Source organism: Nicotiana attenuata, chromosome 5 (assembly GCF_001879085.1).
Source record: "Nicotiana attenuata strain UT chromosome 5, NIATTr2, whole genome shotgun sequence".
Classification (NCBI taxonomy): Eukaryota; Viridiplantae; Streptophyta; class Magnoliopsida; order Solanales; family Solanaceae; genus Nicotiana; species Nicotiana attenuata.
In genome coordinates, this window is record NC_031993.1 from 9,021,806 (window position 1) to 9,039,650 (window position 17,845).

The window sequence follows — 17,845 nt, forward strand, 5'->3', positions numbered from 1 at the left end:
ATTTCTGCCCCAAAAATGGTAGATAATACATGTTGAAGAGATCCATCACTTTCCCTTTTTTTCAGAAACTCATACATGTTTAACAAATCCAGGTTCCTCACATGATTTCAGAGAGAGAAGACGTTGAGCCCGTTGGGACATAAGAAATTTTTTCTTTTTTCTCAATTTTTTTTTATTTTTTTTAAAATTAGCGCATGTTCATAAAATTTTCAATTTTCACTTAGAAGATGCATTTTGGAAATTTTCGAAAATTTGAAAAATTCCAAAAAGCTGTTTAGACTCATAAAACTTTAAAAACAACCCAAAATTATATTCATGTCCAAGCACAACTCTAAAAATTTTAAATACCATTTTCACATGAAAATTTTTTCACCCTATTTTAAAATTTTACAATTCTCATGTAACGCTCACGTAGAAAGTTTAATCATAACTTGAAGCCTGAAAGTGCACCTTCGAGGTGTCCATAGAAAAATACATTAGGTATCTCGTCAATGCTTTTAAGGGATTTTGCATTTAATCAGATAGTACCTACGATTTGGAGTAATTAAATTAGGAGTAAATTTTATTGGTGATCATTCAACTTTGTGTTCATTATGCAAAAGTCATCTTTCTTTATTTTGTTATGTAAAAGTCATTCAACTTTTATGTTTGTTACCCAAAAGTCATTTTTCTTTCTTTTGTTACACAAAAATCATTTACTATGCTCTAGTTATCACAATGATCACTTTGACCAGATTTTATAAATCATTTACCAGAAAAATCTATTATGCCCTTTGTAGACAATAAATTGCGTCGAGAAAATAAAATCAAGACCGAAAAATATTGCAACAATCGTAGTATTTGATTTCGAATATTTGCGTGTTACAATCTCTATGAATCCTCTGATTCTTCTTTTCAATAGTAAATAAATTCAAGGGCCTTTGAGCTTGATCTTGAATATGTATTTGTTGCCTCGAACGATGATCTTGAATTCAACTGGCACGAACTTTGATTTGAACTCGCACTCCTTGAACCTTGATTTGTTCTTCGTTCTTGAGCTTGAACTTGATTTGTTCTTCGTTCTTGAGCTTGAACTTGATTTGTTCTTCGTTCTTGAGCTTGAACTTAATTGTTTGAAGCTTGAAACTTATGGAGGGATTTGCGGTGTTTGATCCACGAGCTCTCTCTTGCTTCTTGTTATTACTTCTGGTCCCTTTTCTGAGTTATGAAGACCCCTATTTATAGTTGTGAAAGAGAGGAGTCATGATAAGAACAAACTCTTTCCGACCAATCAAATTGAAGTGTGACATGACCGCATTTGATTGGCCAGAACATGTCACTTGCACACGTGGCACGATTTCATTGGCCTTTCAGTGTGACTGGGCATGCCTTGTCATTTTGACACGTGGCATGGTCATATTGGCTCTTCCGTTTGACTTGGCGTGCCACGTCATTTGACACGTGGCACCAAACTGGGCCTCTAGGAAGATGACATCTTGGGCTTAATGAAGTGGGCTCATCACTTTAACCCAATTAAATGGGCTAGCCCAATGGACTAAGACTTATTTATTTAATCCATATATGTTGGACATATATAATTAATCCAATTATATTAGCCCAATAAATTTATTTGAACTAATATATCTTGAATTTAAAATATAGTCCCAACTATTTTATGGATTTAATTCCAATAAAATTTATGTGCCTACAAATGCCCCCTACTTCAAATCTTGTCGGGTTATAAAATCACTTACCCCGTGACGAGTTTTGAAGTATAACGTACATAAAACACACATATCCTTTATATGCGTATATAATACACAGGGAATATACATTTGTCCAACTGTAATGATTACTCTAGGATAAGTTGAATTCAAGTGGTTTCATAGCTATATTAGGAACTGTAATAATTTGCAACTGTAATGATTACTCACGTTTTGAACGGAACCCACATCATTAATTTTGCAATTTGGATTAAACATAGCTATATTAGGAACTTCTGCCAGCGACGACGTACATGCGAATTGAATTCCTATTTGAAGACGGACACCGAATTCGTATTGAACACAGTTTGTTCCAATGCGAATTGAATTCCTATTTGAAGACGGACACCGAATTCGTATTGAACACAGTTTGTTCCAATGCGAATTGAATTCCTATTTGAAGACGGACACCGAATTCGTATTGAATACAGTTTGTTCCAGCCGCCTTAGTTGATAATCCCACATCGGGACTTTATTCTCAACCACTGCCTTGAGAAATCTATATAAAGGGTGCGTACTCTCCAACTTGTGAGCATCAGTTTGCAGTATTTGCAAGCCACTTGAGTCTATTTTTGTGGACTCGGAAGCATTAACGTAGAGGTAATTTCTTCTTCTTTTCTTGAGCTTTTCTTGTTTTGTTGTCTTTTTTCTTTTTTGTAGGTCAAGCGAGAAAGATATGTTCTTGTTCAACAACATGATCCACGCATGAAGAAGGCGGTCTTAGGGTGTGAGGGGATGAGTACTCATCCTTGCCCGCTTATCCCGACTATCGGAGAGATTACTCTCAATGTGGCTCGACTATCAGAGAGATTACTCTCAAAACGCCTCGACTATCGGAGAGATTACTCTCAAAATGACCCGATTGCCGGAGAGGCCAACTTAAGGTGCAAAGGGACTCATATGTCCACCTTAATATTGGAAAGTTATAGTTCCTTTTAAGGACAAACCCGCGAAGAGGCCAACTTAAGGTGCAAAGGGACTTATATGTCCACCTTAAGATTGGAAAGTTATAAAGCTTCAACTCGAAGACGACATCGACTTGAACACTTGGAAAACTTTGAAGATTTGGCGGACTTTGCAGACTTCAACTCGAAGATTCGGAGGGCTTAAACAATTCAACTTTAAGACCGACGAATATGAAGACCGAACCTTGAAGACCAACGAACTTGAAGACTTCAACTTTGAGACTTGGAGGGCCTAAATATTTCAACTTGAAGATCGGCGAATTTGAAGACTTCAACTTGAAGACCGACGGACTTGAAGACTTCAACTTTGAGACTTGGAGGGCCTAAATATTTCAACTTGAAGATCAACGAATTTGAAGACTTCAACTTGAAGACCGACGGACTTGAAGACTTCAACTTTGAGACTTGGAGGGCCTAAATATTTCAACTTGAAGATCAACGAATTTGAAGACTTCAACTTGAAGACCGATGAAGTTGAAGCTTTCAACTTGGGGACTTCAACTTGAATACACTTGAAGACTTCAACTTGGAGACTTCGAGGGCTTAAATATTTCAGCTTCGCTTTTGCTTATATGTTCGACTTTTTCTTAGTCGTATNGACTTTTTTCTTAGTCGTATAATTTTCAGCTTTACGTGCTTGTAACAAATGATTCATATCTTGTCGTGGGAGAGTCCAAATAATGAACTGTATGATGACTTCAATATCTAATATATCCAATACTCAGAATCAAAAACCTTCAGAATCGCGCCGGATAGTATTTTGAAACCAACTTTAGATTTCACCATGTTGAAAATTTCAGATTTGCGCAGTCTCACAAAAAAATTCATATCTCGGTGTAGAAATATCGAAATTGCAAACCGTTTGATTTCAAGAAAACTAGACTTCAAGATCTAGAACATATCCAAAATTCTCAATCAAAAAACTTCAGAATCGTCCCAGATAATATTTTGAAATCAACTTTATATTGCACCACGCCATCAATTCCAGATTTGTGCAGTCTCGCCAAAAGATTCATATCATGGTGTAGGAACGTCGAAATTAGGAACCGTTTGATTTATCGAAAACTAGACTTCAAGATCTAGAATATATCCAAAAGTATCAATCAAACAACTTCGGAATCGTCCCAGATAATATTTTGAAATCAACTTTACATTGCTACCTACGNTAGCTTCTCTTTTGCTTTACATTGTCCGACTTTTATCTTAGTCGCATAATTTTAAGCTTTAAGTGCTTGTAACAAAAGATTCATATTTTCTCGTGGGAGAGTCCAAATAATGTAACCGTTTGATTTATACGAAAATTAGACTTCAATATACTAAAATATATACCTAAAATTTAGAATACAAACACATTCAGAATTGACCTAGATAATTATTTTTTTAGAAACCAACATTAGTATTTAACCACGTACGTAAAATTTTAGTATTTGTGCAATCTCAACCAAAAAAAATCATATTTTGGTGTAGAAATATCGAAATTGCAAACCGTTTGATTTATCGAAAACTAGACTTCAAGATCTAGAATATATCCAAAAGTATCAATCAAACAACTTCGGAATCGTCCCAGATAATATTTTGAAATCAACTTTACATTGCACCACGCCATCAATTCCAGATTTGCGCAATCTCACAAAAATTCATATCTTGGTATGGAAGCCTCGAGATCGGAAGATGTTTTACTTGCCATCAATCGAAATTTAAGAGCCATGTTCTCACAAATATCTTGAGTTCAAGTCTCACTGAATTTGAAACGTTGTGCCAAGCGATCTTTTCCTTATACTTGTGTTTCCTTTTGATGTCTCTCTTCTCTTCCCTTTTTTTTAAAGGCAGAGGGCGGACTTGGAGACCAAGAAACTTGAAGGTTTGGCGAACCTGAAGACATAGAGAATCCATGGTATTCAATGCAAATACTTGACATCCTCCTAAAATCGGCCCATTGAAGATATTAATTTACCATGGAGGGTTGCCCCCTTTAAATCAAATGAGGTCAAAGTTCAGTAGGAGGATGGCATTTCAGCTTGATCTTACATTCCTTCATACTTCATTCGAACAACAATTGGGGCAATATGTATCTTTTGAACTTATGCGACTGAACTTAGAATGAAACTCTAAGCTGCCTACGTACCTCGGTGGAGAGGATCAAGTCATACCGTAGTTCAGACTGGGTAGATTTTTTTTTCTTTTTTTTTTTGCGTCCTAACTTTTGCCTAGGCTGCCTCTTTCGAGATTTTCAACCTAGCGGACTTCTTTTTTTGTTTTGGGCCGTGCACAGTTTATACTCTTGCTGGCCAGGAGTAACATGCAGTTTATACTCGTGCGTCAAGGAGCTTAGCAACTTGAAGATTTTGCTCGAATTTGAAGAGCTTTATGACTTGCAGTTTAGGCTCGTACGTCGAGGAGCATCGTGACTTGCAGTTTAGGCTCGTACGTCGAGGAGCATCATGACTTGCAGTTTAGGCTCGTACGTCGAGGAGCATTATAACTTGCAGTTTAGGCTCATGCGTTAAGGAGCATTATAACTTGCAGTTTAGGCTCGTGCGTTGAGGAGCATTATAACTTGAAGTTTAGGCTCATGCGTCATGGAGCATAGTGACATGCATAGACTCTTCGGTTTCATTCTTGGATGAAAACTTGCCCCCATCCTCGCCTTCTTGTTCTTCTTCTTCGTCGTAAGGCTCAAAGACATATAGCTCTTGGTCTCCACTTGTGGCCATACTTAGTTCCATATCATGAGCACGAGTTGCTAGTTCTTAAAATGTTTTGGGCTTTATGCCTTGTAAGATATAGCGAAGACCCCAACGCATGCCTTGAATGCACATTTCGATGCTAGAAGTTTCACTAAGGCGATCTTTGCAGTTGAGGCTTAAGCTCCTCCAACGGTTGATAAAGTCAATAATTGGCTCATCCTTTCTTTAATGAGCGTTTGTAAGTTCGATCATGCTTACAATGCATCTTGTGCTATAGAAACGATTGAGAAACTCTTGCTCCAACTGCTCCCAACTATCGATAGAACCAGATTCGAGATCTGTGTACCAATCGAATGCATTACATTTGAGAGATCGAACAAACTGTTTGACAAGATAATCTCCATACGTTCCAGCATTGTTGCAAGTTTCAACAAAGTGTGCTACATGTTGTCTCGGATTTCCCTTGCCGTCGAATTGTTGCAACTTAGGAGGTTGATAACCAGCATGCATCTTCAAGTTATCAATTCTTTGTGTATACGGCTTTGCATACGTGAGTGATAATTTTGACGACTCACGTTTATCTTTGATAGATTCCATCATGAAGTCCTTTAATTTCCCAGCGGGAATCAGACCTTCAGCGGAGACTTGAATCTCCTTGGTTATCGTTGCTTGCTTTTCAGAGGAGTCTTCTTTCTCTTGTGATCTTTGAAGATTTAAAAGGTTTTTGTGTTGATTCTCCCTCTACTATGCTATCCAATGTATTAGTTAACTTCAAAAGTTTAGCATCTTGATCTTGCATGTGCTTTGATAAGCTTTTAATTGCTTTTGTCAAATTTGTAAGTTGTTCTTCTACAGTAGAAGCTTCAATAACCATTGCTTGCATGATTGTCGTGGACTATTGAGAGTAGCATGGATTTTCACATAGATTGATCCTTGATTGGCTCACGCTATGTGGTGTAAATGGGGAGGATCCATCACTTGAAGCATCATCATCTTCCTTCACAACACAGTGCTTGGATTCGGAGAGGTCAAGCAGAGCAAGAGTTTTCTTGATCTCTTCAGCAACATCGCTTCCTCCTTCAGGTGCGTTTATGGAAGATCTTGCTCCTTTTGAGGATGAAGATCTGAAAACAGGGGTTGATGCGGACGGCACTTGGGATGCTTGTTGACCTAGAGAGCTTGCATTGCTCCTCGTAACCTGTCCGAAGCTTCCAAAGGTAACATCGAGGATGCTTTCCACATCAGCATAGAACCTGGAGTAAACAGACTTAGTGGAAGTTGATCTGGAGTTGATTTTCTTTGAAGCCATTTCGATGTTCTTGAACTTTGGTGATTGAAAAGTTGAGATGAGAGGTAGAGATTGTCCCACCGGGCATGCCAGAGTTTGTAGACAATAAATTGTGTCGAGAAAATAAAATCAAGACCGAAAAATATTGCAACAATCGTAGTATTTGATTTCGAATATTTGAGTGTTACAATCTCTATGAATCCTCTAATTCTTCTTTTCAATAGTAAATAAATTCAAGGGCCTTTGAGCTTGATCTTGAATATGTATTTGTTGCCTCGAATGATGATCTTGAATTCAACTGGCACAAACTTTGATTTGAACTCGCACTCCTTGAACCTTGATTTGTTCTTCGTTCTTGAGCTTGAACTTGATTTGTTCTTCGTTCTTGAGCTTGAACTTGATTTGTTCTTCGTTCTTGAGCTTGAACTTGATTTGTTCTTCGTTCTTGAGCTTGAACTTGATTGTTTGAAGCTTGAAACTTGTGGAGGGATTTGCGGTGTTTGATCCACGAGCTCTCTCTTGCTTCTTGTTATAACTTCTGGTCCCTTTTCTGAGTTATGAAGACCCTATTTATAGTTGTGGAAGGGAGGAGTCATGATAAGAACAAACTCTTTCCGACCAATCAAATTGAAGTGTGACATGACCGCATTTGATTGGCCAGAACATGTCACTTGCACACGTGGCACGATTTCATTGGCCTTTCAGTGTGACTGGGCATGCCTTGTCATTTTGACACGTGGCATGGTCATATTGGCTCTTCCGTTTGACTTGGCATGCCACGTCATTTGACACGTGGCACTAAACTGGGCCTCTAGGAAGATGACATCTTGGGCTTAATGAAGTGGGCTCATCACTTTAGCCCAATTAAATGGGCTAGCCCAATGGACTAAGACTTATTTATTTAATCCATATATGTTGGACATATATAATTAATCCAATTATATTAGCCCAATAAATTTATTTGAACTAATATATCTTGAATTTAAAATATAGTCCCAACTATTTTATGGATTTAATTCCTATAAAATTTATATGCCTACATATAAATAAATTGCAACCACAATATAAATATGAAGAAACGTAATTTTATTGATAAAATGATGCGGGTACAATTCTGTTTATCCCCTTGATTCTTCTCTCCTGATTATCTCCGTGATTCGAGGGCTAGAACAGCGTGTTTCTCGAACGTAGGATGGTGCGGGCTTTCATGGATTTATTTGATATCCATGAAGTATGTTGTGGATCTTCTTGAAGAATTTGATTATCAAGAATTATCCGGCCACTTCTTGATCTCTTTGTGAATATCCCATGAGTTTATGGGATTTTCGAGATGATCTCCATTTTTGAGATGTTTTTTAAAGGATTATGAAACCCCTTTTATAGGAATGACCTAGGGTTTTGGTAGAGTAGCCTCCAAGCAACACTGACAGACTCCTAGAGTTTCAAGAGGTCTTGTAGTATCTTGAATTTAGGATTTAGCTTGATCCATTAAAATTTCGATGTCTACAATACCCATTTGCTTTGGTATATTGTTCACATGTACCATTTGTTATACTATAGGGCCACATCCACCCTCACCGTTACCCAACTTTATAAAAATACCCCTTATTATAAAAAAGCCATCAGATATTATGGATGACCTATTTTTAAAATAAAAAAGTTTCGAACCATAGACCCATAACCCGTTTAACCAAATAAACCCATCATATAAATAAAAGAACCCATAATTTTATACGGGAAACACTCAAAACACACCCTTTCATCAGAGAAAAATCGAGAAGTGCCATGTCTTATGGTTTTGCTATCAAAATTTCTCTGTGAACGCTGCAAAGATGCAATTTTTCTTTCCTAATTTCGCTGATTGTGCTTAATTAGTTTGGTTTCTTGTAAGATTGCATTCTATTTGAATTAACTGGTTTAGAGTTTTTTTTGAGTTATATTTTCGTTTTTTTTGTTTCGGGTATGTGCTAATCACACTCAACTTAGAAAGCAAATCAGAGAGAAGATGAGAGGGAAAGAAAATTTATGGAGCTATCAATTGATTTTGAGGAACCTACTTGATGAGCGATGGATTTTTCCTTCTCTGGTAGAGCACACACGGAGCAGATCTAAGAATTGCAGGAAATGCAAGGGATCCCATGGGTTTATTTGATTAAATGGATTATGGGTCGATGGGTTGAAATATTTTTATTTTAAAAATGGGTAATCCCTAATAGGTGATGGCTTTCCGTTTAATTAGGGATATTATTATAAAGTTGGGTAACGGTAAGGGCGGATATGGTCTAATAATATGATGGAGGGTACATATAAATAATATAACAAAATAGAGGGTTATATTTGAACCTTTTCCCTATAATCTATTATCTATTATAATTATAATGACAAAGAAAGAGAGAGAAAAATGTAAACCAAATTTCACGTCTGTTGAAAAGGGCAAAAAGAATGAGCGGAACAGTGCCAGTCTTTGAAGTTTGAATTCAACCAGCGGAAAATGTAGGTGAAGAGTAGAGAGAGACAAAGGTAGGTAATGTCCAGCGATGGAGAATAGAGAAGACCTGACGTCAATCCTTCCGTTCTTACCACTGTGTCTCCGATCATCTTCCCTCTTTTGGCCACCGCCTGTTGTTGAAGCACTTAAAGCCCTCTCTCAAGGCCCTCACTACAGCAACGTTAACTCCGGCCAAGTCCTCTCCCTCGCCATCTCCGACATCCGAAACTCCCTCTCCCTCCCTGAATTTTCAATTTCCTCCTCCGCTTCTGACGGTTTTGCTCTCTTCTTCGACGACGTAAACCTTTTACTTTTCACCTTCGATTCTCTGTTTATTTTATTATTGTATGGTGTTTTTTATTGAATGAATGGTGAAAATGTTTTGGTGCAGTTAATTCCTAGGGCAGAAGCTGCTAAATGGTTCGAAGAAGTGGTGCCCAAATTAGCCGATTTGCTTTTGCGGTTGCCTTCCTTATTAGAGTCTCACTATGAGAAGGCGGATGGTGGAATTGTTAAAGGAGTCAATACTGGTCTTCGCTTGTTGGAATCACAGCAGTCTGGAATTGTTTTCCTCACTCAGGTTTTATGATGGTTATACTTTGATTATTTAGTATTTATTTAGGAGTATGTTGCACTATTGCCAACCCAGCTTGCTTGAGACTGAGGCGTAGTGGTTATTGTTATTGAGCACTAAAAGAACTCAAATCCTCATTGTAACCATACCTAAATTTCAGGCTAGTTGGGGTAGGATACTTGAGTCATCTGCAACCACTCCATTCTATTATGGCCCATGTCGTTCCAATGTCAAATAATTTGCCTTTACTTTCAAGGACCCTTAACCAGAGGTCCCAAGTTCGGCCCAGGAGGGCTTTCCCTTAATGGCCCCCTACGCGGTGCGGATCTGGATTAGTCTGATAATTGAATTTTGGATACCAAATGGTTGAACGTTTAAAATAATAATAAGTTATCTTTAAAAGCAAATTAGGGCCTCTAAAAACTAGAATTTTCTAAACTTCACAATAAACCGTAAGCCAACATGCAAGTTTCTAACCAGAATAAAGTGACCCAAAAGTACTCCTGGCAAACGCTAAACTGTAAAAGAACACAATACTAAGCTTCTACTAACCAATTTCAGAGGTCCACTTGCAGATTATGGTGGCATACATTTGAACGAATAGTAAGGCTTTCTTTGAAATTTGTTAAAAGTATAATTATTTCGATGAAGTAGTATACTTTTATGCACTAATGTATGAATCAGAATCTGATTCTTAACTTTTCAGCAAGTATATATAGCGTATCACTGAGCATGATTGTAAATCATTTTCTTGCAGGAATTAGTCGGTGCTCTTCTTGCATGTTCCTTCTTTTTTCTATTCCCGACCAGTGAAAGAGGTGCCAAACATCTCCCGACGATCAACTTTGATCATTTGTTTGCGTATGTTTTATCGGCTGTCTATTTTCTTATAGTTGTTGTGTGTATCTCAAACATTGGTTCTTTCATACATCTTTCATGTCAGTTGTGTTCTAAGTTCTGTTTTAAGGTATGTGAAAACAATCTTATTTCTTTTCAGCTGTAAAAAGCTGCATCCACAAACAGTGACATATTTTGCTACATTCGAACCGTTGAGTTCCAACAATTTTTCACTAAATCAGCTACAAAAGAAGCCATGCTTATATGTAGCACTTGAGCCTACTTGCAGGCTACCATCCCCTTATTTTGTCCTACTTCACTTGATTCTGATATAGTTATCATTGTGAAACTCGTTTCTACTTTGAAAAAAAATAAAAGGACTTCTCCACTTCAACAACTTTAACTTGAAAAGAGCTTGTTCATAATCTTTTGTGTTCGTTGTGACAGTATTGGAATTAATATGGAAGAGTTGAATGTCATATTTTCTGATGTAGTCTTCTCTGCCTAAATGGCTACTTTGGCCTTTCACAATGCCATCATTGTTGTTTTTCATGGCTTTCGCATTCCATCAAGCATATTTCACACATCCCCTTTCTCTTCTTTTGTATGCCTAAAGTTGCACAACATTATGTAACTCCGAGATGGAAGCACAAATTTATTTCTTTTTGTTGGTTACTTCTAAACTATGGAGTTCAAGAACCAACAATGCACTACTTAATATGTCTAGACTCTAGATTTACTGATTAGCAAGAGTATATGTGACTCTTCAATGAAAGAAAGAAAAACTTGTCATAGGGGTTCCACTTTCCAGAAGCCCCATCTAACACCAGAGAAAAATGTAGCATTGCTATGTTAAAGCATATGCCTCAGTATGTACTAACAGCTCACGCAAATGGATTAGGGATGCAAAGCTAGAAGTTAGGAGAGCACTAAAAGAAACACTCTGTTCTGAACTCTGAAAGAGGTTGATGTGGTAAACCATCTTGTTAAAATGGAGGATACATTTTATATGTATTAGTGGCATTGGTTGGCATTTGAATTGGAAGTAAAGCTTATGAACTCTTAAGCAGAACGTGTTATGAAGAATGATGAATCCAATCCTTGTTAGTCGTTTTGAGAAGTTTTTGTTAGGTGTTTGAGAGAACAAAATTGTTGTAAGTGAATTAAGCATGTTGAAGTTGAGACCTTTACAGAATACTGACACTTTGTACCCATAGCTATCACTTAGTAAGGAGTTTGATATAGCGTTCTGAGATAGGGAATGGCAGTCGAGCTGTTTCACAAGAAAAAAGGCTCTAGGATAGGATCCTAACTATGGTTTATCAGGAGTAATCCAAGGCTGTAAAAAGCAGTGTATAGTTTTTCCAGTTGTGAGACTATTTATGGAAATGATCTACTGAAGTCTGAAGCTATTGTCTTATGCTCTTTTATGGTTGGTTCCAACATACCATTTTATGAGTCCGATTCTCTGAATGCAGAAAGTTAGTTCACCTGGTGACAAACATGTTTTTCAGGTATTTATATGATCATTATGACGAGAAACTTGAAAATAAATTAAAGTGTATTGTTCACTACTTTGAGAGGATTGCCTCATCAATGCCCGGGGGCTACGTGTCATTTGAGCGGAAAGTTCTTGCTCTGGAACATGGTACATTTTGTTTTCCTTATCCAAAGGAAAATTTCTGGAGCCAATCCAATATTTCCCTTTGCCCTTTTAAGGTAAGAGATGAAACTATATTTTCTATTTGGTGATAGAAGATCTTACTTTCGAAAGGATGACATCTTTCTGTTTCTTTTTAGATTTCTAATTCAGGCTTCATTGAAGATCAACCAAATGAAGCTATAGAAGTGGATTTTGCGAACAAGCATCTTGGAGGTGGTGCTCTCAGTAGGGGCTGTGTACAGGTTTTTATTTCTCAACATAGTTTCAGTTTATCTTTTGATATATTTGTTAGCTATTACTCCCTCTATATATATGTATATATATATATATATATATATATATATATATATATATATATATATATATATATATATATATATATATACATATATATATATATATATGAGAGTAGAACTTTTGAAAAAGAAAAAAAACTAAGAATGATAATATTTTCTGGGTTTTCTTGCTCCTAATTTGCTTTAATTAGACGATATCTAATTTGGTGATTTAATATCTCTTTCTCTCGTTCTTTAAATTCTAATTGATGCAATCTCTGTCTCTTTGGGACATATATAACTGGACATATCTGAAATGTTATATTGATATTTCCTTGGTTAGGAAGAGATTCGCTTTATGATCAATCCAGAGTTAATTGCTGGCATGCTTTTCTTGCCTTGCATGGCAGACAATGAAGCAATTGAAATTGTTGGTACAGAGAGGTTCTCAAATTATGCGGGGTGAGCTTAGTTTGAGAATTAATTTCGTTTTACATAAGCAAGTTAACTTATAATAAAATTTTCTCGCTAATTTGTTTTGGCTGAAATTTCCTATTTCACAATGAATTTTTATTGGCAGTTTTTACCTTTAACTGCAATTCCATAATTTTTAATATGTATAATCTAATGTTAAATGTCTTTGATTGGTGTAGATATGCTTCTTCATTCCGTTTTGGTGGTGACCACGTGGACAGAAAAGAAATTGATGTTCTTGGAAGGCGTAAGAGGAGAATAATTGCAATAGATGCACTAAGCAGGCCAGGAAAAAATCAGTACAGGATTGAATGTCTCCTAAGGTATGCGAGTGTTTATTACACTTTGGAAATCTTATTTGGAGTAAGATTCTCTCTTAAGGTCAATGGGTCATAAAAGAGATTACTGTGAATCTGTCAGCACTTTGATTATTTTTGAGCTCCAATTTTGTTCTGTTTTTTCTTAGAAAGGAAGTATTAGTGAAGTTTAGCATACCCAAAGCTGAGAAGGAAGTAAAAATTTATGAGCTGATGTTACTGGAGTTGATGTTAGATAAAAGTGGCTGACAGTTAGATGCTGTCAGTCAGGTGGTTTCTGTTCTATTCCACCTATGTTTATGTTAAAGAAATGAATGGATTAGTACATACCCACATAATTTACAAAACTATCTTGTGAATAGATCCTTGCCTGTCAGGCCTGCCTATGCCATGAAATTCACCAGAATTGGTTGAAATAGAGCTAAATCCATAAGTTCCTGAGAGAAGAGATGGTTTACTTTTGGGATCATTTGAATGAAATATCATGAACAAGACCAGCAGTGGATGGCCTGGGTATAAGTATTTCAGGATCTAACAACATTTCTTAAGTGGGAAGATTTTTACTTTCATAAGCCATTTGGATTTAAGGTATTCGGGTAAATACGAGCATGAAAAAACCAGAGATTCATGCCAGTATCTATGGATGTTACTCTCTCTGTTCCAGTTTATGTGAACCTATTTCTTTTTTTGTCCGTTCCAAAAAGAATGAACCCTTTCTAAATTTGGAAACGATTTAGCTTAAACTTACAATTCTACCCTTAATGAGAAGCTTTTATAACCACACAAATACTCAGGGCCCCAATTTAACTTGTTTAGGACCACAAATTTCAAAAGTCTTCCCTTTTTCTTAAACTCCGTGCCCAGTCAAACAGGTTCACATAAATTGAAACGGAGGGAGTAATTTATTTCAGTGATAAAAATTGCTGTATTAGGTATATTTTTCTGTCCCTTAGCTGTGTTTAAACCTGCAAACTTGCATGTTCAGTTTGATTGACATTTGGGCGTATAGTTAATCCTGGTGATTAGCTTCAAAAGCTTTCTAGTTTGTCTTACATATCCTACAAAGAAACATAAGAACAAATAAAGAACATATCCGTTTTGTCTTTGGTTAATGATGCTTGTATTTATATGTTGTGTGAATTAATTGGAGTCTCTACTTGTTCCTTTCATTGTTCTCCTGATTATTGTATCAATATTGAGAGTTTTGGTATGTTCATCTCCAGATTTTTTCTCTATTTGTTGAATGTTTGAGTTCTTCAATAATCCAAGCCTCAAGTAAAGTTGGACAAATAGTTATTATGGTTATGCTGAGATGTCCCAAATGAATTAGCATCAAAGCTGGTGTGTTATAGGTGAAATGGATAACATATCCAACAGGAATGTACTTTTCCTTTGCAGTTAGTAGTCTGAGACCTGTGCTACAGGTCACTCTGTACTGCAATTGAATATGATAATTTTTATTCTCCAACTTCTGAGGTTTTTCTTGAAGTGAGAATTCTCAGGCTTCTTTTTTCTCTGCTACTTTTTACTGTCTTTGAATCAAATCTACATGCTTAAAGAGTAATTGTTCAATAGAATTACATTGTTTTGCTCATATTGGCTCTTTGTTAATTTGATAGGTGTAGAATATTTAAATTTAGGTAAAAACATGCTTGCTTAGATTAACTAATCATTGGTTTTAAGCCATGGAATTGTTGCCATTTATACTGAACAGGGTTGAGGAATGAGGGCAATAGACACAATTATCATTTTGATAAAAGCTTATAGATATTTTTCACTTCCAGAAATTAGATTAAGCTAGGTGAAATTCGTTTTGCAAATTCACTGGGGAATAACGTGGCTGAGTTTATGGTTTCATATGGGTATGTTCATAGTTGTACTTCTCAATTTATTTTTTCCATGCACATGTTTTAGCTGATTTGCAATTTGTTTTCTTACATTATGTATGTATGTGCACTTTTTTCATCTGCGCCTTTCTTCACTAAAGCCCACACTTCAATTGCTTTGCACTTAAAGTAAAAGACTTGGTGCTTTCGGCCCCTTTCCCGCTTTGACAACACCGAGTCCTTCAACTTGTTGTAGGGAAATTAACAAGGCTCTTTGTGGTTTTCTGGATCATTTTAAGTGTCATCAGTATCAAAAGTTTTTTCAAGATGCTGGCTTCCTGGGACGTCAGCATGATCTGAATGATGAAGAATCTGGTGGACATTCTGAAGTTTATCATTTGGTAGTATCTCCCTTCTTACTATTCTCAGATCCTCCTACTTTCTCATTTTCTTCACTGCTTCACCCCCTTCTCCCCCTCTTTTTCAGAATCTCTCCAGTTATGCTATCTGTGTTTTTAAAAAAAATTATTTGACTTGCTTTTTGGCTATTTATTATCCTGTCACCAATAGTCTCTTGGAAATCCTTCAACATCATCTCAAACAATTGAGGAAACTTTGGCTAGCCAGTTGCTTAAAAATCACGAGGCACACTATTGTCAGCCTTCAGACTACCAGCAAGAAATTGGGGTTGTGACAGGAAATTGGGGTTGTGGTGCTTTCGGTGGGGATTCTCAAGTTAAAGCTATGCTTCAATGGCTTGCTGCATCTCAGGTTATTCTCTCCTTGGACATTTTTCCAGCATTTTGTTAATGGAATGTTTCTCTCATGCAAGGCAAAGAGTAGTCTTTTGCTTTCACCCTTTATATAATTCTCATGCTTTATGTTCAAGATTTCATCAGATATCTGACTGTTTTATATTTCTACAACTTTTCCCTTTCACTTTCCAACGCATCATGTCACATAAAATGGTTAATGGCGATATATAAACACTTTATGTCCCTGTATATTCATGTGAACGCGTGAGCACCCATTCTTTTTTTCCTTAAACTACTTTTCCTAATTCTTTTTTACTTATGATTTTTCTTTTTCTTTTTTCCAATTTTTCTCTCCTTTCTTCTTTGACAGGCTTTCAGACCTTTCATCTTGTATTATACATTTGACTTGGAAGCACTGCAGATGTTGGGACAGGTACTAGTCTTCTAAACTATGAGATGTTCTTTGAGAAGGTTTCTGCTTGAAAGGGAATACCTTTTAATTTTGAACTTCCATTCCATGGTATGTTTGCCATTTGTTATTTGTGAATCTCTTTGGTTTAGTGTCTGAAAGTTATTAGAGGCTGCTTGCTCTTTAGATTTTAAAGAACTGTTGTATCTGACTGCTTTCTTTGACAATACGTGACAAAAAGGCTCCTCTGCTCTAGAAAATGTGTAATTTTTAGTACTCGCTATGTTTTTCAATATATTCTTTTTATTTGTTTCCTGATCATTTTTATGGTTTCAACCTTCTGCCTTCATGTTTTTATCTTTTGTTAATTGTTGGGGAAAAAAGATTGACATCACTGATACTACTGAATGCTAGATTCACCTTTCCTAATGGATGGTTGTTGATGCTAGAAATGGTAAATGAGGTTTGTCCTTATGTTGGTCCTGCCAATTGTGATCCTTATGTTGGTCAAATAATAGATGCATAAATTTGCTCACTAGGAAATCTTGACTTTTTTGTTTGCTGTAGCTGTAGCACCAATGGATGTACTAGGTTTTAATATAATATAGATGTGATCATACACCAGAAGCATCTTCAGGACTTGGTAGCACATATATATGTATATATATATTTCATTGTTGACATTTCTTTGTTGATAACCTGGAATAGGTGGCTCAATGGATTTCTTCACAGGGGTGGACTGTTGGGGAGCTTTGGAATATGTTGGTGGAATACTCAGTCCAGAGACTGAGGGGAGAAAGTGGAGCTGGCTTCTTCAGTTGGCTCCTTCCATCGTTGAAATCCCATGATACTATTTTGCTCGACAATTCTCATAATGCTTAAATTTTTCTGGTCATTTTATTATACTGCTGCGGCATGGGAGTATATCATTTTCACACGCTATTTCTAGTTATTGTGTCATTTTTCATGAATATAACAAAGACTCCTGAATCCTATAAATTATCAAAATTACACTTTCTAATTAAAATTTAGGAATAATTGCTGATCTTACACTTTTCGACTTGTGGATGTGTTTATTTGTCTGGAACAGGAAATCTTAAGAGTTGGTATAATAGCTCGCAAACCTGCAAGGTCTAGCAAAAGATTTTTTTAAAAAACTCCTCAAACGAAGTAGATGTCAGCACTCAACAGTAATAAAGCTAAAGGACCACCAAATCTCTTCTTTGTGTAGGCTTAAATTCGTTGTCGAGTTTTGAGGATGTATCAAGAAATTTACAATTAGTCTTCAAGTCTCATTTCTTATAAACGACGACGACGACCCAATGAAATCCTACTAGTAGGGTCCAGGGAGGGTAGTGTGTATGCAGATTTTATCCCTATCCCGAGGAGGTAGAGAAAATATTTTTGATAGACCCTTGGCTCAAGAAGACGAAAACACGACAAAAAGAAAAGAGGTAATTGTGGGTTCAATAAGAGTAAATTCATCATGTATAAGCTAAATGAGTTGGGTGGTAATCTAAGCGTGTCTTCTCGTCAGTATATTTA

The 17,845-nt window shown here is 36.4% G+C and overlaps 1 protein-coding gene across 1 annotated transcript; it reads left to right on the forward strand.

Annotated features, from left to right (window-relative positions):
* On the forward strand, positions 9,077–17,350 carry LOC109225263 (poly(ADP-ribose) glycohydrolase 1-like). The gene is made up of 11 exons (XM_019389867.1): positions 9,077–9,468; positions 9,562–9,750; positions 10,502–10,605; positions 12,096–12,300; positions 12,382–12,486; positions 12,863–12,981; positions 13,173–13,316; positions 15,393–15,537; positions 15,707–15,907; positions 16,262–16,324; positions 17,009–17,350. The coding sequence occupies exons 1-11, from the start codon at positions 9,220–9,222 to the stop codon at positions 17,180–17,182; spliced, it is 1,698 nt and encodes a 565-aa protein (XP_019245412.1). The 5' UTR covers positions 9,077–9,219; the 3' UTR covers positions 17,183–17,350.